The sequence below is a fragment of the Chrysochloris asiatica genome, unplaced genomic scaffold (genome assembly GCF_000296735.1).
Source record: "Chrysochloris asiatica unplaced genomic scaffold, ChrAsi1.0 scaffold00165, whole genome shotgun sequence".
Classification (NCBI taxonomy): domain Eukaryota; kingdom Metazoa; phylum Chordata; class Mammalia; order Afrosoricida; family Chrysochloridae; genus Chrysochloris; species Chrysochloris asiatica.
Window position 1 is genome coordinate 7,620,017 of NW_006408683.1, and position 22,999 is coordinate 7,643,015.

At 36.4% G+C, this 22,999-nt stretch overlaps 1 protein-coding gene across 2 annotated transcripts in view; it reads left to right on the forward strand.

Annotated features, from left to right (window-relative positions):
• Window positions 1-22,999, forward strand: part of AKT3 (v-akt murine thymoma viral oncogene homolog 3) — a 402,599-nt gene that overhangs the window by 344,508 nt on the left and 35,092 nt on the right. For both annotated transcript variants that reach the window (XM_006871278.1, XM_006871279.1), the window contains exon 10: window positions 18,226-18,440. In XM_006871278.1, coding sequence (XP_006871340.1) covers window positions 18,226-18,440 — 215 coding nt within the window. The remainder of the gene's footprint in view (window positions 1-18,225; window positions 18,441-22,999) is intronic.

Sequence of the window (22,999 nt, forward strand, 5' to 3'; positions counted from 1 at the left end):
ACAGCAGCAGCAACAACAGGCTCAAACATAACAACAACTGTGAGAATGGCATAGGACCAGGCAGTATTTCATTCTGTTGTGCATAGGGTCGTTCTCAGTAAGAACTAAGTTAATGGCTCCTATGACATAAGTCTAAAGGTGAAAATGAATGGTGGGGGTGAGTCTTGAGGACATTTATCAGTGTCTTATAGGGCATCTGCCTCAGTCAGTGCTCTACAAGATTTTTCAGACAAAAAGTCTCTAGGCACAGCTGGCTAATCTTATCAGATGGGGCTGGAAGCAATAATGGTTTTACTATGGAGGGTGACTTAGCCGAAAAAGATGGAATACTTTCTTCAGATGGGAGTAAGCATTCTGGTTCTATTATCAAAAGTGATTCAATGGAATTTAGGGGTTCAGTGTACCCAGCTTCCTGATTATCTTTCCATATGTCCCCATGCCAGCTGTCAGGACACCATGTCTCAATCAGTGGCCTCATTTTAGCTTAAGAGACTATTTAGTGTTGGGAATTAAATTGGCGCTGTAATTCAGCTACTCGTAAAGAAGGCCCTGAGCTTGTTTTTCAGCAGTATCAGCTCTGTTACTATAAGAAATAAAGCTTTTCCTCCAGGGCACAATGACAACTTTCAGGTCTTGTTTGCAGCACTTGAACTGTGACTCTAATGCTTTGAGTTCATCCCTGTGTATCACCAGGTTGCTTAATAAAAACAGGACCAATCAGCTAGCTTCCTTATACTTCTCTTTCCATCAGAGTTGTAGAAAATTATCAAGGCCACCCAGAGCTTTGTCTTTCACAAATATTTGATCCAGTGGGTGGTGATCTTTTTCATTTTGTCGATTGTCCCCTCTCACCACGGAGCAGTGGCCTATTTACAGTCCTATAAGACTAGTCAGACTTGAGAAACAATTAAAAACTACTCTTTATAATTTTGTTTCTGTAAAACCTCTCTTGGTACCAAATGTCTTAGGCTGGGTACACTAGAAGTATAAAACCAGTGAAAGTGTTTGTATGGGTCTGTAATTGTGGGGTTATTTCAAGGAAATAGAGTGTTGTAGAGCCTAGTAAGTCCCAGACTCAAGAGTCAGGGGTCAGGCTTACAGTTACTCTTGTCTTACAAGATGCAGGGACTGATGAACTCAACATCTGTAGGTCATGTCCCAAAAACCATTGGTCAGAGGATGACAAGTTAGATGCAGGATCAAGAGAAGGAGAGGTTTGCTTGAGTATCCATGTTGAGTCATGTGCCACATAACATCCATTTGGACAATGTCCAAGCAAACATATGTCTGTGGTCCCATCCTGGCATGTTAGTGCTGCGCATTCTGTTAGACCGCAGTTCAAGCTACTACCAACCATCTCTGAAGTGAAAAAACTCGTAACTTTGCCAGAGTTGATTGAAATATCTTCACTTCTTTAAATTTAGAGGTGACTAGTGACAGCAGCTTTGAATCCATCATAGAAGTGCAAATGTATGTGCATTGTCAACGCAAAATGATGGAACCACAGATGTATATGTAGCGGAATGTTGCCCAGCAGATGTTACACAACACCTGACTGTACAGCATTTGCTTAATCCTTGCAACAAAAACATGGCACCAGCCATCTCTCCCACAACACACTCTGCTTAACTGGATTTTGATGCATTGCAATGGTCACACAGAGCTCAGAAACCATACTCACAGTTACATGGTTTATTAGTGAAGTCAGCAGGTTACAGTGCAGGATCAGAAAATGCTCAGGGCACAATTCTCTCAGTTAAGACAGCCTTTCCTCAACCATGGCTTCAGGTCGGCTGCAGCCCTTTAGCCTGACTTTTTCCCTACTAGGCAATGTTACAAAGGTCTTTAAGGGCTACTGATAAATGCCCAAAGGAGACTCCACTCTGTTACAAGCCTCAGCCCAAAGACACTAAGGTCTAGCTCTACGGTTCAGCAAACCTAGCTCCCCAATTAAGTGCCTGGAAGCACCCCATTCTACAAAGGAATCTGTTGCCCAAACAGACTCAGCCTTGCTTTGTCCATGGGCCAGGACGTCCACCACTCTGTCTCCTGCTCTGACTCTTGCTTCTACTGCTGCTTCTCTGCCACTCTCCATTGTCACAGCTTTGTGTCCCTTGGTCAAGGGGGTTCAGTGCAAAGGGTGTCCAAAGGATGTGCTCCGATCCTGGCTCTTCTTCCTTGATGGAAGTGAGGTCCCCCTGTTTCTACTTCTGAGATGACTCATTCGATACATGTTAGAAATCCAATTTTTCAATCACAACCCTGTTAATGACTCAGGATTGAATCACATAATCCTATCAGTATCTTCCCCAACCTTCTCTTATCCAGATCCATCAGGAAAAAGTCATTTGGTGGGAGTTTGCAAAGATTCTGGCTAAAAGAGACACTAAATAACTCATTATACCACAATACTCAAATCATATAAAGTCCTGTTTCATAGTATATTGAACTTTAAGGTTTGCATTCTTATATATTGGATGCAGGCTACACCCCCAAGGAAACTCACCGTGGACCTGATTGGCTGCTCACATATGGATCGCAAAGTGAAAGATGATTATACAATAGCTGCCAAACTGTTGAGAAGCATGATCTAGCCAAGTCGACATATAATAGTAGTGAGGTTGGCCCAGGATTGAGCAGTGTTTCCGTCTGCTATGCATAGGGAGTCGCTATGAGTCGGTGTCGACTCAATGGCACGTAACAACAACATAATAATAAATATAGTAATTCAGGCTTGTTAATTATAATAGTTCTTTGCAATTTGGGATTAAATTTATAGCTCAGAAATGTTGAGTTATTAGAACTAATTGCTAATATTTTATACACAGTGAATCTCCAATAATTACTTTCTTGAAAACTGCCAAAAAATATGACTTTTTCGCTTACAAATTCTAGTAAAGGTTAAAATTCTCCATTTTTGTGCCTGGACTAGATAAAATTTTAGAAACACTGTTTTGTGTTTGCTTATATACAAGATTATGTTTTCTAGTATAGGATTGTTTTTGTGAATGTCATGAAAAACAAATTCTTTGTTTCTCTGGAGTTCAATTACGCCTACTATACGTTTTCTATGGATGATGATCTCCCATATTTAGAATAACAAAATGAGTTGTGTCACAATTAGGGAGAAATTATTTCTGAAGAAGATAAATACAACTCATTTCAGAAGCAGATGATTTAAGAAACAACCATACTGTTTTCTATGCAAATTTCATCAATTGAAGAACAAAAGGAAGCCTTTAATGCAAAAAGAGTCCAATTGTTTCTAAGCAGAAAGTTTATAGTTCACAAGAAATTAGCAGTTTCTTTTTATAGACAAGTAAGAATACATTTTTGTATACCTTTATTTTAATATTGCAAAAATCTGGTCTTTAAAAACAAGAATACATGCCCATTTTTGATGCATATTCATTCATGTATTAAAATCTTGACACCTGTTTTTATAGGGTAAAGTGATCTCTGTAGTTATTTGAGAACTGCAAATTTTGAGACAACTAACTTCTTATTTAAGGTACATTTGAGGTAATTTTAATTCTTATGATTCTGTCTTAGGGATTTATGTCATATACTGTAACTTTGGATAAATTTACCCTGTCTTTTAGCAAGAATTTAACTCTTTAATCTGGTCTGCAATTATGGACTATTTCACTGACTATTTATTGAGTGTCAGATAGATGCTGGGAATACAAAAAATATAAAAGTTTTTGACCTTGTGTAACTTTCTGTGTGTCATCAAGTCATTTCCAACTCAGAGCTACCCTACATAGGTTTTCCAGTTCAAACCCACTAGCTGCTCCTCAGAAACCCTATACAAGGTCGCTCTGAGTTGGTACCAAATTGAAGACACTTGCAACAAAAACAAATAGGGTGTCCTAGGTGTGGCGCTCTGAGTTAATGCACTGGACTGCAAAGTCGGTTTGAACCACAAGGTTGGCGGTTCAAGCTCACCAGCTGCTTCTCGGAAACCCTGCACAGGGTCATTATGGGTCTGAACTGACTCGATGGCACTTAACAACAACAAGAAGACTGTAAATCTGGTGGATTCAAACTGCTGCCCTTGCAATTAACATAACCCACTAAGTTACCAGGGTTTCTTACCAAGATGATGATGATGATGGTAAGTACCGTGGAGTCGGTTCCCACTCATAGGGACCCTGTACAGGGTTTCTGAGGCTGCAGATCTTTATGGGAGCAGAAAGCCTCATCTTTCTCCCATGTAACAGCTGGAAGTTTCGAACTGCCGACCTTGAGGTTAGCAACCCATTTCATAACCACTACACTACCAGAGCTCCTTACCAAGATGAGAAGACATATAAAATAATTTTACTAGAAAAGAAGATAATTGTTTTACAATATATTGTAGTGGACAGAAAAGGAATGTGCTTTTGCTGTTGGGACAATCTACTGGCAGCAGAGGATGCAGGAAGAGGGCAGTAGTCATAATTGGAATGAAAAGAACTTCATATTTTGTCCTGTTGGTGGTGTTAAGTGCCATCGAGTTGGTTCTGACCCACAGCAACCCAATATAGAGTTTCTGAAAAGCGGCTAGTGTGTTTGAACTGTAGACCTTGAGGTTCAAACTGACCTTGCTGTTCATTTTATCCTGTAGGTGAGGGGATACTGGCCATGTACACTTAATCACATTATGTATTGCCTTGTTCTCAATTCAGTGTTGGATTGAGAGCAAGGCAATACTTAATGTGATCACATGGTCAGTATCAGAGAGGGGTTGGCCAGAGCTGAAGGGAATGTCTTCTCGTACTTCAGCTTGTGTGTCTCACTTGTTTGGAACCTGAACGCTTCTAGTAATGCCATTATTAATGCCAGCTTGTTCTTGATAGTCTTAAAAGTAGCACTGTGGTGGTTCTCCCTTCTGTTTTTCTGTAAGACTTGTTTACTCATTATGGAGTGATCTTGTTGTAACCTTTACTTTACCCATACGTCAGTGATCATCGTTTACCTTTTAAATTGTTTTAATGTAGTAGAAATACTTTGCTATTACAGCACAGTGTCCCAGAGATATTTTATAAAGTATTGAAAATCAGTTCAAGTTTTTTAAAATGTAGTCTCACTTCATAGAAGATTTTGAATAAACTTAAGTTTTAAATGAACTTCAATTTCTTCTTGGTGCAAAGACCACCAGAAAAAATAAGACACATAGTTTAGATGTGCCATTTGTTGAAAATAGAACGTTTTTCAAAAATTATTTATGCTCTTGCCTCCTTTGATGAAGTGTAGAGCTTTCAATGCAATTTTTCCAATTTGTAAAGAATTGAAAGATCTTAATTGCTAAAGGGGAAAAGTGATTTTTAAATTTGGGTTTGTTTACTTGCTTTAAAAGCCGTTGCAGAGATCCAGTCTCAGCAGACACTTAAGCTATTCATTTAGTGTGTTAAATCTCTAAAAATACATTTGTATATGTAGTTTTTAAATATCATATTTTTACTCTTTCTTGTATTATAACTAAACTGTATATAATTCCTGACCAGCAGGATATTATAGTTTTATAAATATCTCGAAGAAATTTTGTTTTTTAGTGTATATGGTCTTTTCACACCTCGTAGTCATAAAAGAAATGAGAAATCACATATAAACTCGTACTGTTAAATTTTATTATTTGATTTGGCTCTCTTTGAATCCAAACCATTTTATGCAGTGCTAATTATTTAGAGTCTCAGCTTTGCTCTTGAGTTAGCAGTACCTGATCAACTTTCCAACTGTAAAACAGTTTGAAAATCAAATGTAGCTTACATGCAAGACCCAACAAAATTAAAAGTGTTAAGTACGTTTTGGCAGTTCACTTTTATTATGCCCAGTCCTCAAATGTACCAGCAGATAATCATCTGAATGTTAGTTACTTTTCACATGCTTATGTGATCACACAAAAAGTACATGCTAAAAAGAAGCAGATGGTGACAGATGGGGAAGGTTGAATAAGGTGGTTTTGGAAACCTAGAGAAATGCACTTCTGTAATAGTGTAAAAATAAAAATTACTTGATAATCAAGTTAGAGCTAACAAAAAGATTGTAGAAAAATAACTTGATTGCTAGGCAATATATAGTATCTAGTTGTGGTTGCTATTTAGAAAAGCTGTATATGATTTTATTTCATCTAAGTATAAAAGGTAATTTTCTTGCCAGTGATTGAAAATGCATTTTTTAATATATCCTTAGTTTTCAGAATCTAATTTTTTAAAACCGTGCACTTTGTGTAATCTTACATGTTTTTCCTCTGAAATCTACTATCTTTAACATCTCTTTAATATAATTTGAAAATACTGTATCTGAGCTATGAATATTTTGATAATTTCTTTGATAGCAACTTTTTCTCAAAGTCATTGTGATACTACATCAATAATAGCACAGATGGAAACTTAGTTCTGTATAAATCTAAAGCCAAGGGTCTGTATTTTCTTCAGAATGAATCGAGGGTAGCACAAGTGCTAATACGGAGTTCCCGTCATTGGGGAGAATACTTAGAACCTATCTTGATTTAAATGTAATTTTATTTATTTTAAATCCAACAAAGAATAAATGTAAACGATATCATTTTATTGACTTTCAGTATTTTCTTTAGGACTTCTTAAGAGAAATTAATGAGACCAATGTTACATATATTTCACTAACATCCCTCGTTATTTTGATTAACCCTTAGACAAAACTTCTATAATGTATTTCCAGAAAATTGTGGTAAAACTAATTTTAGAAATTCTAATCATTGGGTAAAAAGAAAAGCTAATATTTAATTAATGTTGGTAGTTTTATAACCTGTTTTCCCCTAAGTAGTTTTGAAAACCTTCATCTTCCTGATAGTTCTAAAAAGGCCTAGTGGCCAATATGAAAGAGAATATAAAATAAAGAAATTTCTTTCTTTATTGACTAATTGAAATGGACATTGTCTACTTTATATAGTTAAATTCATATTTAAGAATTTCTAACTGCACTTAGGAGTTGGCTATGTTTAGTCTTCTTTCTTTATGATATTGCTGTTTCTGTATATAATATTAAAATGCATTCTGCTTTGATACTGCTTAAATATACACTAAAATTGTCTGTTTAGTGTAATGCTAATGCCTACCAGTGTTTGTATGTCAACCTTTACTTAACCTAGAAATCTTCCAGTTCTTTGTAGTAGCTGTTTCCACCTGAAGAGCACTTCTGTTTTATGGTCTTTTGAATATTTGCATTTGGTAGTCTGGTATGATTCTAGTTTAAGCACAAGGCTCATTTTTAAATCCTCTGAAGCGTAAGAATGTATACAAGACTAACCATTATAGGGAATACTAGTGATAACTCAATGATTTTTTTCCTATGGCTATTTTTCCTTGAATTTCATGGAATTCCATATTGTCTGCTGATTCTGAATGAAAACAGAAGTAAAAAATCTATTGGAAGATAACATATATGTATGACATAATCACGAGTCATATCCATTTAACCTTAATCTTGTTCGAAGTTTTTTCCTGTTTCAAGTTAGAGTTTGCTTTTGAAAGTAAGATGTTAGCTGTATGCGAGTATTTGTGTGTATAATCTTACAAATGGTCATAAAGCACACAACATTATAATTCATAGTAAATGGCATTTGAAGTTCCAGTCTCTTAAGAATTACTAGAGCAGTTGAGACCTGGTTATAAAATAACCTATTTATAGAGAAATACCAAGAAACCATGGCATTTGCAGTTCTTATGAATGAAATATATATTTCTCCTGTATATTCTCCTGAAGTATAGTTTAAAAACCAAAATAGGAAGGTTTTATTGTTTTTGTTGTTGTTATTTTCTTCGTACTTTGAAAATTCCTGTTATGTGTATGTGAACTATATATGAAAGACCTCCATAAGTGCTATAGTGTATAGATGTGTGCTTGTATTTAAAACATCCACATATCAGTACCTGAAATGCAAAGTTACCAGAAAAAAAATATTTTGAATTAGCAGTAAATTGGTGCATCCAAATTCGCAGTTTACTTTCACAACATAGGTGTGCAGACAGTTTGTTTGGATGTTTAATTTTTCCCCCCATCTGTTCTGTCAGGATTATTGATTGAGCAGTAAGCCACTCCAGGGCATACATAGTTTCCTTATAATTGCTTACTTTGGGTGCATTGTATGGCCTAGTGAGCAAACGAAGAAAGGTGTTCCTTCATCCTCCCAAATAAATTCTAATTGGTAAAAAAAGAAATTTGGAATTAATATGTTTTTTGACAATGCCCATTAGTCCAGTATTTACAGTGAACACTTCTGTTGATATATCATTTAAAAATATATAGCTTCTTATACAATATTGACCTTTGAATTTAATAACCATTCAAAAGCTATTCATGGTAAAATTTTAAAATTTACTTGTATATGTTATGTATATATATATAAATGGAAGTGTCCATGTAAGATATTGCCAAAATATTTTATAATAATTGGTATGTGCTATAACTTCCTTGAATCTTAGGTTTTATTTTATCAGAAAACAAAGCAATCTCTGGCTCCTGGTGGAAAAGTAGAAATGAAACCATGTTTCCTTGAGTGTGAGCTTTGTTTAGGTTTTGATTTGATGTGACCTTTCATCATTTGTAACCTCTACATTTCTTTTAGACTCCTAGTATGGCGTTGTACAGGGTTACTAACCAACTCAACAACACTTAACAACAGTAGCAACAACATATTTATTTTAATGCTCCAGATTTCCTTCTTTTATGTCTTGGCTTTTTTTTTTTTTTTTTTTTTAATGTAAATATAATGTAAAGCTAATCTTGTAGTTACAAATGGCAGTAGTGATAAGAAATATAGTGTGTACATTCATATTAAAACATTGAGCTTAATTTAAAAGTTAGTATTACTGGTTTCAAGATGGAAAAATTTGGATTAATTTTCCAGGAGAATTTACTGGATTATTTCTCCAAGAATGGGCTTTGATCTGTAATAATGTCTAAATTATATGCTACTTTGTATTTTAATTGAATTCAATGTGCTTTACCTTTTCTTGTACCTCTACTTTGCCATCACCATTTGCCAGTTCTTTTTCATAACCATGAAATAAAATAGATGTTTTGTTTGGGTGGAGGGGGTGGATTCAGTAGCACCCAAAAATAATTGGACCACTTAGATTCAATGAATGTAAATTTTATATCAGTTTAATTTAAAAAAAAAAAAAAAAAGTGCTTATAAGGGAGAAAAAAAAAATACATCTTAAAATTAGTATCAGTGAACTTGTTTGAATTATTTAATCTGACAGATTTCCATAGCTTGTCAAAGCAGTGAGTTTGGGAATACTTTAGATGTAAGGAGAGAAAACTGAAAAGGATATTGTATGAAGAGAATAGTAACATGTTTGATATATTCATATGCAAAACATTGCAATCATTTTATTTTTACTTCTTATTTATTTCGTCTACCAGTTCTTTAGAGGTAAGAGTATCTTGGTTATGCAAAAATTCTTTCTTTTTCATTGATAGCAAAGACTATCTAGTAAAGGGAGCTGGCTGAGTTGGTTAGGTGTTCTTTCCTCCGCGTTGCTTAAGTTTCCATGTCAGTAAGACAATATATTACATCAGTTCCGTTCAGTGCCACATGATACAGCAACCATTTCTAATTTTAACAATATGTATAGTTATACCACTTAGCGCACATATGTTCAGAAGCAAAACCACTTATTTCAAGAGTCAACATTCATTTTATAAAGCTGAATAATTTATATTTTATTTTATTAGATTTTTTACAATGCAGATTTATTTTTCAGTTGTTTATTCCTCTTCAAAAATACCCCCCCCCCTTTTTTTTTTTTTTTATGAACTCACTTTCCCTTCTGGCTGCAAACCAGGTATTTAAACAAAAATAAAGGATTGCCAGTTTTGCCAGCTGGGGATGAGAACCCGGCTGGCGAAATGTGGGTTCGGGAGGCAGTTAATCCAGCTTTTATGCATTTTATGGTTTTATTAAAAAAAGAGGTTAAAAATCACATTTGGCTCTTTTTGCATGTGTGCTACTGTTTTGTTGGTGCTGTAGAATGCAATAAGAGGTTCCTTAGATTTTGGAATTTTTGTTATTTGATAAAATCCTGTATCATTTAGATGAAAGCCCACAAACAGTACATTCTACTAATTGACCATGCAATAGATCTGTGAAACAATATAAATTTTTTTTTAATTCACTGTTATTTTAAAGTTAAATATGTAGCACTTCCTTTAACTTAACTAGAATCCCTTTTGGTTTTCTAGTTTATTCCTTGTTTCTTATTTGTTCTCACATTTCTCATTGCACATTAATAAAAATGTGAAACTTTTTTGGCTAAAGATACATCAAAACTATTTTTATTATTTTTTGCTGTTGTTGAGAATATACACAGCAAAACAGACCAGTCAACATGTTATACATGCTCTCTTCAGTGACAGTGATGATCTTTTTCTGATTATGCAACTATTCTTACTAACCTTTTCTGGGTTGTTTCTCCCCCAGGAACATAAATTCACTTCCCTCTAAGGTTCTTGTCCAATCTTCTGAGTTGCTTTTGTCATTCTGACCCCACATAGATAGTTCTTAAAAGTAGTAAAATGTTCAAGCTAGACAATTTTTCTTAGTTAAGCTAAACTATTGTTTGGTTTTAAGAAGACTTCAGGGTTATTTTGGTTTCCAGTTTAAAGATCCTCTCAGGGCAGTAGTTTTAGGAATTCAGGAAATCTGGAGTCCATGAGCATTTGCAATCCTGTTCTGCATTTTCCATCCTTTGATCAGTATTCTGTGGAATTTTAGATCACTTGTTCAGTAATGGTAGCTGGGTGCCATCCACTTCTGGTCTCATGGAAGATGTTCATGGAGGTAATTAGCAACACTTTCCATATCCTTCTCCTACTGCTGACTCTCCTTCCTCTGTACTAGATGAAGAGAGACCAGTTGTTGTGCCTTGGATAGCTGATTACTAGCTTTTAAGAGCCCAAGAAGTGCATATTGAACTAGAAGGTAGAGCAGAGGTGCACTAAGCATGTTATTAGGCCAATTAATTGGGATGTCTGTGAAACCTCGGACTTAAATTTCCAAACCAAATACCATGAGGAGTGTTGTTTGTAAGCAGTCTCAGTAGTTATTATTTCTTTTTGCATGTGGTTGTTGTAAATATATCTAACATGCAACTTTTGCCAGTTCAACTTTTCACAAGTATACAACTTATTGACAACATTTAAAATAACTGGCTATTCAACCCTAACCTTAATTCTTAATCAACACAATGTATCTATTACCATTAGCCCCCTCCTTTCCCCCCTTTCTTCCCCGGGCAACCACTAAGAAACTTTGTTGTCTATACATTTGCCTTTTATTTTTATTTAAGTGTTGTTGTTGTTAAGTGCCGTAGTGGTACATTATTTGCCCTTCTGTGATTAGCTTATTTGGAAACTACACTTTGTTACTTTATTCTTACAGAAAGTATTTTGGCTTATCTGTGACTTACAAAGGATTTTTGAGAAAACATAACAACTAGACTTGTTCTTGCTTTGTCAATGCAGTTCCAAGTCCTCCTTAGCCACAAAACAATGATACAAGTGAATTAAAAATTTGCTCATAACTTTCCTAATACATGTACAGTTTTTTGGTGGCAGAAACAAGATGGCATCCTGATGACATATTCTGCTCAGTCCCTCTACAACAACACCAGAACAATCAAGTGAAACATGTATAGATGATAATCCTGGAACTCTGAGCATCCAATAAGAGGATAAAGAATTGGATTAAATGCCATTTGGAAAGACAGAATGAAGACAGTGCTGCATCCGGCCATTTTGGAACACAGAAGACATCACACATAGGCGAGGGAAAGGCAGCTTCAGGGAATCCCCATGAAAACAGAGACACTGTGAGACATAGGCAGATCCTGAGCAAAACACGATGAGCAGGATAGAAGTTTGACCTGGGAGAGAACAGTGCGTGCAGTGGGCAAAAATACTAATGACAAGGGCAACTGCAGAACAAGAGAACCAGTGAAAGGGCATGAAACAATTTACTCGTAGAGAGCATTTATCATTTGGGTTGAGGGCTCACACACGGAGAGGAGGTTATGGGACTTTGTTGTTGTTGAGAATATACACAGCAAAACATACATCAAATCTTTGTACTCCAGGTGTCTTTTCCCCCATCCTACTGCCAGTTGAGGCTGAGTATGAACAGGCCCCTACAGTGTTCTGTTGTGCATGGAGTCACTATTAGTTGTAGTTGACTCGAAAGCACATAACAGCAATACCAACAGCTAAGCAGCATGGTGGTCAAAACAGCCTGGTACTGGTACAAAGACAGACTCATAGAACAGTGGAACAAAATTGAGAGCCCAAAAGTAAATCCATCCACCCGTGTACAGCTGATCTTTGACAAATGGCTGAAATTTATTAAATGAGGAGGAGATAGTTTCTTTAATACATGGTACTAGCAAAACTGGAAATCCATTTGCAGAAAAATGAAATAAGACCCATAGCTCATACCAAATACAAAAACTAACTCAAGATGAATCAAAGACTTAGATGTAAAACCAAAAACTGTGTAAAGATAAAGAAAAAATTCAGGAGCTGTAATTTATGGCATAAAGAGATTATCAAAACATAACCAAAAATGTACAAACAACAAAAGATAAACTAGATAACTGGAATCTTCTAAAAGTCAGGAACTTATGTGCATCAAAAGTGTTCTTTGAAAGAGTAAGAAGAGAACTAACAGACTGGAAAATTTTTTCTTGGCAGTGAGATTTCCGAAAAGGGACTAATATCAAAAATTTATAGAAAACTTTAACCACCTAAGAAACAAAAAAAATCAAACTAACCAATTAAAAAATGGGTAGAGGACATAAACAGACAATCATCAAAGAAGACATTCAGATGGTCAACAAACACATGAAGGAATACTCAGGATCGTTGTTATTGTTGCTAAATGCCCTTGAGTTGGTTCCGACTCATAATGAAGCCTATATTGCATTTCCTGGAAGCAGCTGGTAGGTGTGAACTACCATCTTTCAATTAGCTTGTCCTATAGCATCTGGTAGCGTAGTGGTTATGAATCGGGCTGCGAACCTTAAGGTCAGCGGTTCGAAACTACCAGCCGCTCCGCGGGAGAAAGATGAGGCTTTCTACTCCCGTAAGGATTTACACCCTTGGAAACCCTGTACAGGGTCGCTATGGGTCGGAACCGACTCGACGGCACTAACAACAACAACAATAGCATCACACCAGGACTCCGTGCATGTCCAGATTCTTGCAACATTATTCACAGTAGCAAAGAGATGGAAACAACCTAAGTGCTCATCAATGAATGAATGGGTAAACAAACGGTGGTACATATATACAATGGAATGCTATTGAAATTTAAGGAATAATGAAGAATCCTTTGAGAAAAAGCTCAAGATGTGGATGAACTTCAGTGAAATAAGTCAGTTCCAAAAGGAGAAGTATTTTATGAGTCCACTATTATAAAGTCAGAGTCCTGGTATAGCGCTGTGGGTTAATGCACCGAACTGCAAAGTCATTTTGAACCATGAGGTCAGCAGTTCAAGCTCACCAGCTATTCCTTGGAAACCTTATACAGGGTCGCTGTATAAGGGTTGAAACTGGAATCAACGGCATTTAAGAACAACAACAAATTATAAAGTCAAGGAACAGTTTACACATAGAAAAAAAATGTTTTAGTGGTTACCTGAGATGGGACGGGCAAGGGTTGGGAAATCCCTAACTAGATAATGTTGTTGTTGTTATATTGTTGTTCAGTGCCACTGAGGTCAGACTCACAGTGTTTAGGGTTTAGTGTTTAGTGGCTGGTGGGTTTGAACCATCAGCTTTGCGGTTAGCAGCCCCATGCTTAATCTACAGCACTACAGGTAAAGGAGAAAAGCAATACCTAATGACAGAGTGATCAGCACATAAAAAACATAGAAAAGGAAGACACTTAAAGGTGCATAAGAGCTAACAGACAACAAAAGGTAGATACCATTATGCACAGTCCTACATTATCACTAATAATAAGCTTTAATCTATAAGTAGGTACCTAGGCTGACAGGCAAGATGAACAGGAAAGAGTAAGCAAAAGGAATTACACTCATAGCCACATAGAGCTCTGTTTGGCAGATGACATGTCTGCAAACACATTTGTATATGCTGTAAATGTATCAATATTTATAATAGAGCAATTAGGGGACAAAGGTATATAAATTTCTTAGCCATAACCAAACACCTTGAGGGTATGAGTCTCTGGGCTTAGAGGCTTCAGACCATAGTTGAAGGTGGCCAGCAGGATCAATTGGCATACACAGAGGACTGGAGTGGAGATTGAAGCATCCAGCTGATAAGAAGAGAGGGCATATGCATAAGAACACCCACACTTGCAGATAATGCCTGGCTTCAATGGCTAGATGATCAGAGCTCAACTAAAAGAAGAAAGAAGAGGGAAAAAAGAGTAAGCTGACACAATTTGATGAACTTGACCTACACCTTTGGATGCAGTAGCTCAAAAGAGGGAACAAATCTTTACAGCAAGGATCATTCCCACCCCCTTCATACACAGAGTAGACAGGGATGGGCAACTTAGACACTGGCTACCCAAAATGGGGCTTGGGGGCTACAAAGGCAAGAAGTGACTGGCTTACAAGCTTTCAAGAGGGAGCCTAGATCCAGAGGGCGTGGAGGAAGGTAGAATCTCCACTGAGTAGTATCCAATCTGTCTGGGTGGGGCTGATGAAAGGGGATGGGGATAGGTCTCTTATGATATAATATTGAATAATTGTTATCAGGACTGACTGTGAGAGTTGGAATTGTAAAGGTAGACGTTCTGCAGCAAAAGGAAGGAAGAGGTTGACTTTGCGGTTCTTGAGCGGAGTCCCTGGGACCATCAAGGGAGGAGAGCGGAGTGCAGGACTCTTCCCAGAGAAATAGTGACTCCAGAGATGGAGGCAGAGATGATGACTTGGAGAGATGGAGCAGCTGGGGACTCTAGACCCACAGAGGGAGAGGGGCTGTGTGCTGACGACCAGGGGGCAGGCTTGGAAGATGTACCATTTGGTTGGTTGATGATACATGGAGGGGATTGTAACCAGGGCAACGTAAGGATATAGGATAGGATGAATGTAAAGCTAATGTTCTCCATGTAAACTACCACATAATTCACAATAAAACATTTTTTAAAAAGATCAATCGGCATAGCATAGTCCACAATGACAATTATCTCTGCCTCATACTTCGGTGAGTAGCAACTAGCCTCTTAAATCAACCTAATGGTTTGTCCCCATTTGGAGCAAAGAAGAGTAAAGAAAATCAAAGATGTATGGAAGCAAATTAATCCAAAGAACTAATGAACCACTTGAACTTCAACTACATGATGACCCTCAGACCAGAAGAACTAGATGGTGCCTAGTTATTGCTGCTGATTATTCTGAAATGGGTCACAATAGAGGGTCCTGGATAAAGTGTGAGAAAATGGAACCAAAACTCAAAATCTTAATTTAAAAAAACAAAAAAACAAAATCAGCTTACGGATCTGACCGAGACTGGTGGAACTCTCAAGAGTGTGGCCTTTGCTGACTCTTAATACCTGGATCTGAACTCACCCCCCTGGTTCAGCTTTCAGCCAAACAGTAGACAGGCCTACAGAGTGAACAAAAACACCAGGGAAGTACACACTCCGTAGAACAGTCCACCATTTGATATCAAAAGGGCAGCGTTTGCCTGGACAAGGTTGCCGGTTCAAACACACTAGCTGCTCCATGGAAACAGGGTTGCTATGTGTCGGAACCAACTTGACAGCACCTAAGATCAGAAAGCATAGGCAATAAAGACAGATGGACATTGTAAACAGGAAGGAAATGGGAAGAGTGCTTTTATATTGTGAGGACTATAATGTCATGAAGTAAAAATGTGTGTTGGAATGAAAATTCAGTTTGCTCTGTTATCTCTCCTTGCTATATGTAACATAATTTGTGCTTTTAGTAATTTCTTACTGTATTTATTTTGTATGTAAAGTATTTTGGGTAAACACATTTAAGGGCATGTATCATAAAGATACTAAGTCCATGATTTTTATTGGGTTTTTTTTTAGCAGAAATTTTTGTTGTAAGATACGAAAACTTTGGATGCTAAAGTTTACTGCAAACTAAACAATAAATCTTAGTATTCACTTCCTTGATTAAATATTTCCTGAAACAGAATAAGCATGTAGCGGCCTTTAAAAGGTTTGAAATTAATAAGTATTAAATTGAATAATTATTTTAATAGTATAGTTTTAATAAAGTAACATTTTTCCTTGAAGTTATATCCTCCATCTTTAAAAACTCTGCCTATTGGTTGCCTTTTATAACCTTTATATAGGGGATCACAATCTTGCTTCAAAAAGATCTGCAATTCTATGACATTACTGGTAAATTTTAAATGTTACAAAAGGATTCACAGTCATGGAAAAATCACATTGATTACACTTGGGTACTACAGCCAGTTAAGGAGCTCTGGTAGCGTAGTGGTTACGAATCGGGCTGCGACCCTCAAGGTTAGCAGTTCGAAACTACCAGCTGTTCCGCAGGAGAAAGATGAGGCTTTCTGCTCCCATAAAGATTTATAGCCTCAGAAATGTACAGGGTCTCTATGAGTCGGAGCCGACTCCACAGCACATAACAACAACTACAGCCAGTTATTTTAATTGTCAGTAACTTGCACACCTATAAAAGTTGAATTGGTAAAAGATGTGTGATAGATTCTTTACAACAATGACCAAAGAAATAAAAAAGAAAAAGCTGCTGAAGCTGTATAAGTACAACCGAACACTTCATGGGATTTGGTTCCTTTGGAGATTTAGGATGATGATTAACTCGTGAAAAACAAAATTACAAGGGAATAATCTTCAATAAAGTATTTATATTGCTGCTACTGAGTGCCATTGAGTCAGTTCTGACTCATAAAGACCCTGTGGGGTTTCTGAGGCTGTAACTCTTATGGAAGCAGAAAGCTTCAACTTTCACCAGCCAAGAGGCTAGTGGGGTCAAACTGCTGAACAGGGATCCTTTCATTTATACTAAGAAAGCTTAATTGGCATATGAGTTCTGTCCTGGTGTGCGCCAAATTCTCTCATGATTATATATAATCAAACATAGTTATTTGCAGTACAATCTTGTAAGTTCTATATAGGTGAGAAAATTTTCATTGAATGAGGAACTAACCTCACAAATAAATGAACACCACATTTCCTTTTGATTTGAGCAGGTTGCCCCACATAATCTGATATTTCCATTAATTTCTTACTGTACTTATGAGTATAATATATTTTGGGGAAACAAATGTAAGGGCATGTACCATACAAATTTTTGTCTTTGTGGGTTTTTTTTTGTTTTGTTTAGCAGAAAGTTTTGTTGTAAGCTTTGGATAGTAAAGTTTTTTGCAACCTAAACACTAAACCTTAGTATTCACTTTTCTTAGTTAAATGTTTCCTGAAAGAATTTAAACATGTAGAGAGGCCTCTGAAAATGTTGAAATTTATTTTAATGGATGTCATTACATTGGTTTGCTATTCTTTTACTATTCAATTTTTATTACTTAAAATACAAGACTGTGTGGCACACTTTTGTTGCTGCTGTTAAGTGCCTTTGAGTTGGTACCGACTCATAGTGTCCCTCTATAGGCTTTCCGAGGAGCTACTAATGAGTTTGAACTGCTTGTCTTGCTCTTCACAATCCAGTGAATCTCCTGTAGTGTGCAACACCAGGAGTCCATGTGGCAGGTTATGTGCTCTTTAATCAGTATGGTCTAACTAAAGTTGTGTGTAAAAATTCACAAGTGTGGGGCCAGGTCTGGTAGCGTAGTGGTTACGAATCGGGCTGCGAACCTTAAGGTCAGCGGTTCGAAACTACCAGCTGCTCCGTGGGAGAAAGATGAGGCTTTCTACTCCCATAAAGATTTACAACCTCGGAAACCCTGTACAGGGTCGCTATGGGTCGGAACCGACTCGAAGGCACTTAACAACAACAACAATGAGAAGAAATGCAAATATGTTAACTCTTCATTTGAACCTCATTGCCTCTCATTTGCTCATTTACTTAGGCTTTTGTTATATGATCATTTCTGGGTACATATTGAACATTTTTGGATGGACACTTCATAGTTTAAATTTCAAGTCTACCAAGACTTTGAAAGTTGTGATTCATTTCTATATAAAAATCTTACATTTTTCGTATAGTGCTTTAAAAGTTGAAGTGTAATGATCAGTCTTGTTACTGGTTTCTTTTTCAGGTGTTAGAAGACAATGACTATGGTCGAGCGGTGGATTGGTGGGGCCTAGGAGTTGTCATGTATGAAATGATGTGTGGGCGGTTACCTTTCTACAACCAGGACCATGAGAAACTTTTTGAACTAATACTAATGGAAGACATTAAATTTCCTCGAACACTCTCTTCAGATGCAAAATCATTGCTTTCAGGGCTCTTAATAAAGGATCCAAATAAGCGGTAAGTCTCAAATAATGCTCAGTAAGTTGATGAACTGGTTAGAAGTTATGTCAAAACTCATTCAGATACAACTGCCTCCATGATGCAGTGTATTGGGTGTAAATATCTTCCCACTGAATTGCTGGTTTCTTTTAACTGCATAATATTGAATATTTAAAAAGTTCAACTTCACTCTAACTTGGACATTATACACAAATTTTTCCAAAGAAGGATGTTGAGTTTTATTATTCATTTTATGACTCAGCAGTTTTTTAATTGCTCTGTTGTTTGAGTTTATGGGTTGGGAGGATGTTTTGTTCCCTTTCAGTTTCTCTGGGCCTTTACATTTTTTCTAATTTGCGTTGTGAAAAGAGTAGACTAGTTTTTATACTCTCCATCCCCCCAGCCTTGGTTAACATATCTAAATACTTTTTTGTTTGTTGTTTGACAACAAAATGTAGCTAATAAAAAGATTGATAGTTTGAAAATTTATATTTCCACTCTTATTATATAGCCCTAACTGCTTTCCTGTGAGCTACAGTGAACATTCAGTTCATGTTTGTATTTTATTTGCACATACATTTCATAAACCATATATGAAATCATCATTCATTTTTAAATGTCCCTTATTGTGTATGTACATTTGTGTATCTATGTATTTGCTTATCTTCCATCTAGCTATGTCTGCATATCAGTACTAAATTACAAGCATCTTGAAGATAAGGATCATTTCCTTAGTGTTGAATCTTCTATAAACATACCTAACATACTATTCTATTTGTAGGGGACTCTCAATAAAATGTGTGAAGGGACCAATGAATTCAAATATTTGGGCTCTGCCTACCTTTAGAGATGATTTACATTACATATATACTTCTAGCTTTTAAATTAATAAAAAAGTAGCATGATTTTACCTTATGCAGAAATAAGCAAAAAAGTATTACCTTTTGTTTTTATGAAACCATTAATTTAATAAATTTAATGAAAAAACATTAAAAATGTAAAGGAGCTCTGGTAGTGTAGTGGTTATGAATTGGGCTGCGAACCGCAAGGTCAGCAGTTTGAAACTACCAGCTGTTCCGCGGGAGAAAGATGAGGCTTTCTGCTCCCATAAAGATTTACAGTCTCAGTCACCCTGTACAGGGTCACTATGAGTCGGAACTGATTCCACGGCACCACCAATCATGGTAACTAAGATAACACCATACATTTGTCAAGTATTTCTGTTTTCTTTCAAACCACCTTTCCATTGATGAGAGGGCTTCAAAAAGTTTGTTGAAAAATGAAATTTAAGAGATACTGGAGTTTTGCCATGAGATTTTTGTTTATGCTGGCAGCCTTTAAAATAGATAAGGTAGATATTATTGTCATCTCCCTTTAATTGGAGAGAATACAGGCCCAGACAGTCTTTAAGTGACTTATCCAAGGTCTCTCAAAATTTCTTGCAGAAGCAAGAGTTCAAATCGAATCTCATAGTGCCTCTTCACTGTGTCTGTTTTCTCACTTATATCCATTTCTTGATTGGTTTTTATTTTATTTGTTTTTATCTCCTTTTTTTTTTTTAACATTTTGTGAATTTTGAAGTTTTACAGAATTCTCAATTGGTTTTTAAATTGTGTCATTTAATTTGATTATGTCACAATTAATGTAAGTGGTAGGTAAATCTTTAAATAGTCTATGATTTCCACTTTATCCAGCACTTGACTTTGGGATCCTATTATTTGACTTGAGTTTCAAAGGCAGTGAGTCCTGTTCCTTTTAAAACTCCCCTGGCTTCTTTCAGTAATTTTTACCATCCTTTTTTTTTGTGACCCTCTGTAAGAGCCTGGTACAACAAAATTGCTCTTGTAGTTTGCATACCTGTCTTTTTTTTTTTTCTTTTTCATCCCCATTCCAATAAAAATCACATAGTAGATACTTTGTAATTTTTGAATAAACGTGAGATAAATTTTAGATAACTGTTAATAATTTATCCTTCAGAGTATTGGTCTTATTTCATAAAGAAGATGATGAAGCATTTTCAATCTTCTAATATTTCCTTTTATAATATATGTTTCAAATTTCTCCTCTGCTTCTTTAAAAACTGAGGGTGCTAGTCTCTGTTTTAAATGTTCACAAAACATATATATGCAATGGAGTATAATAAATATTCATGCCAAACTATGTAAAGATCAAAATTATTAGCCTTCTCTAGGGAATTGAAAGACTTGAGTTAGTTCATTAAGGAGTTGGAGTTGACAAGAGAGGATACTGTCATTCCAAGCAGAAAATTTACATGTAAAGTGCAGCTAGAATTGCAAATGAGTGTGGCATTTGAGAAGTTCAGTAACTAGAGTGTGGGGTATGAGTTGAGTAACATTGGGAGATGAAACTGATATGTTATATTGTAAAGGACCTTATGTTTCTTAGAAAATATTTAATCTTTATTCAGAAGGGGATGAGGAGCCAATGAAGTATTTAAAGCAAGGGACGGTGTATTCAGAACTGAGTTATGAAAAGGTAACTTGCAGCTTTGTTGAGAATAGGCTGGACAAAATGAAGGGTCTGGGTGGAAAGGCAGACGATTATGAAGTTGTCCAGGTAAGAATTAAGGTCCCTCCTAAGACCCTTGTGAATGATTAAATAGGAATGGTCAAGAAGTGGGAGGAGTCGGGGAGGTCTGGAGGTTTCTAATGTAGTTGACTACTTTGGGAATAGGCATTTTATGAACAGGGACTATAGACAAAGAAGAAGGCCCAATGGGACAGATGGTGATGCTTGCTTTGGGCATATCGGGTCTGAACTGTTTATAATATCAAACATAGTTTGATCTTATTTTGAAATCTTAGATTCTAATGAAGTCTAACGATTCATTAACATTGAAATATTTGAGTTATCACACTTTAAAGAATTTTTTTCAGTGGCAGCTAAAGTTTATATTGTTGAATTTGCGTAGTGCTCATGGCTGGTGCTTTGGTTTTACATTTATTGACTTAACATAGATTCAATTCTGGCTGTGTTCATAGTTAAACTACAGTGATAGAACTTGAGTAATTACATAAAAATGAATACAAAAAGCTGGATTCAGACATCTAGAAACCCTAAATAGCAAACATTATAGTTCTCCACCACAACTTCCATCTCACCTACAAGTATAACTCAAAATGAAAAGAAAAAAAGAAAGGAACTGTAGCATACATGTAAAACAGCAATGACTTTCTGATTTTTCTCATGCAGAGTACTTTGATGCAAACTTTAAAATACTAAATTATTTCCAAAAAAGTGTGTTTTAATGTTTGTGCTTTTCTGGCTCCCTAAGTCCTGGTGTGGCACTGTGGGTTAAGCACTGGACTGCTACCTGTACGTTTGGTTCAAACCTACCAGCTGCTCCTTGGAAACCCTATACAAGGTCGCAAATGAGTCGGAAGCAATTTGAAGGCACTTAACAACAGCAACAAAAACAAAAGGGCCTCAGAATGTCTTTTCGATAATCCAGTATTGATCTCTGCTTTCAAAGGAAGTTGCAATGTGGTAGAAGAGATTTAGGAGTCCTGGTATGGCACTGTGGACTAATGTGTCAAGACTGCAAAGTTGTTTGAACTGCAAGGTTGGTGGTTCAAGCTCACCAGTTGCTCCTTGGAAATCCTGTACAGGGTAGCTATGGGTCAGAATTGACTCAATGGCACTTAACAACAACAAGAAGAGATTTGACAGCACTTAACAATAATAACAACAGGGGAAATGATGCAAATAACTAGTAGGGAATTCTCAGCTTCAGCTAAATACAGATTTGCTGATCTGAAGGTTCCAAGTATGAGCGTAGCTTATTATGATTTGATCTAATCTAAAAGTCCCATGTCAGCTACTGGTACATTTAGTGAATTTTATATGGAGTCCTGGTGTGGTGCTGTAGGGATAAACACTGGACTGCAAGCTTAGTTTGAACTGCAGGGTCAGCAGTTCAAACCCAACAGCTGCTCCTAGAAACCCTATACAGAGTCACTATGTATCAGAACCAACTCGACGGCACTGAACTACTACAACAACAATAATATGGATCTTGAGACAGGGGACCCAGGTTGTAAGAACCACATCATCCCTGAAGATTTTTAGTTATCGGCTGAATGTGTTCCTCCCCATTCTGACAGTGTGTCTGAGGATCTGAGGTGCCTTCTCCATCCTGTTTTCTACACCTGATAATTCCAGAATTCACTAGAATTGTACAATTACTGATTTTCTTTTACCTGTTTCATGTTCTTCCTATTCAGTGATGTGTTGAAACTGGCACATATCAAATCAGGAGAGCCAGTTGTTAAATTTACAGACTTTGTGAATGGTTATTAAACCCAGTCTTGATAAAGAATTAAATTACATAACCTTATATTTGAATCAAGTATATTAAAAATAAAGCTAATGCTCAAAACTCATCACTGCTTAATATTTTGTTACATTTATTATTCACTGTCTTGGGGTTATTTACATCTATTGTATCTGTATGAGTCTACATGTAATGGGCATCTCTTACCAACTCTATGTTGACTGATGTCATGCTGAGAGCTTGAAATTGGCCACGGTAGGAGTATTTACAACAGGGATATCAG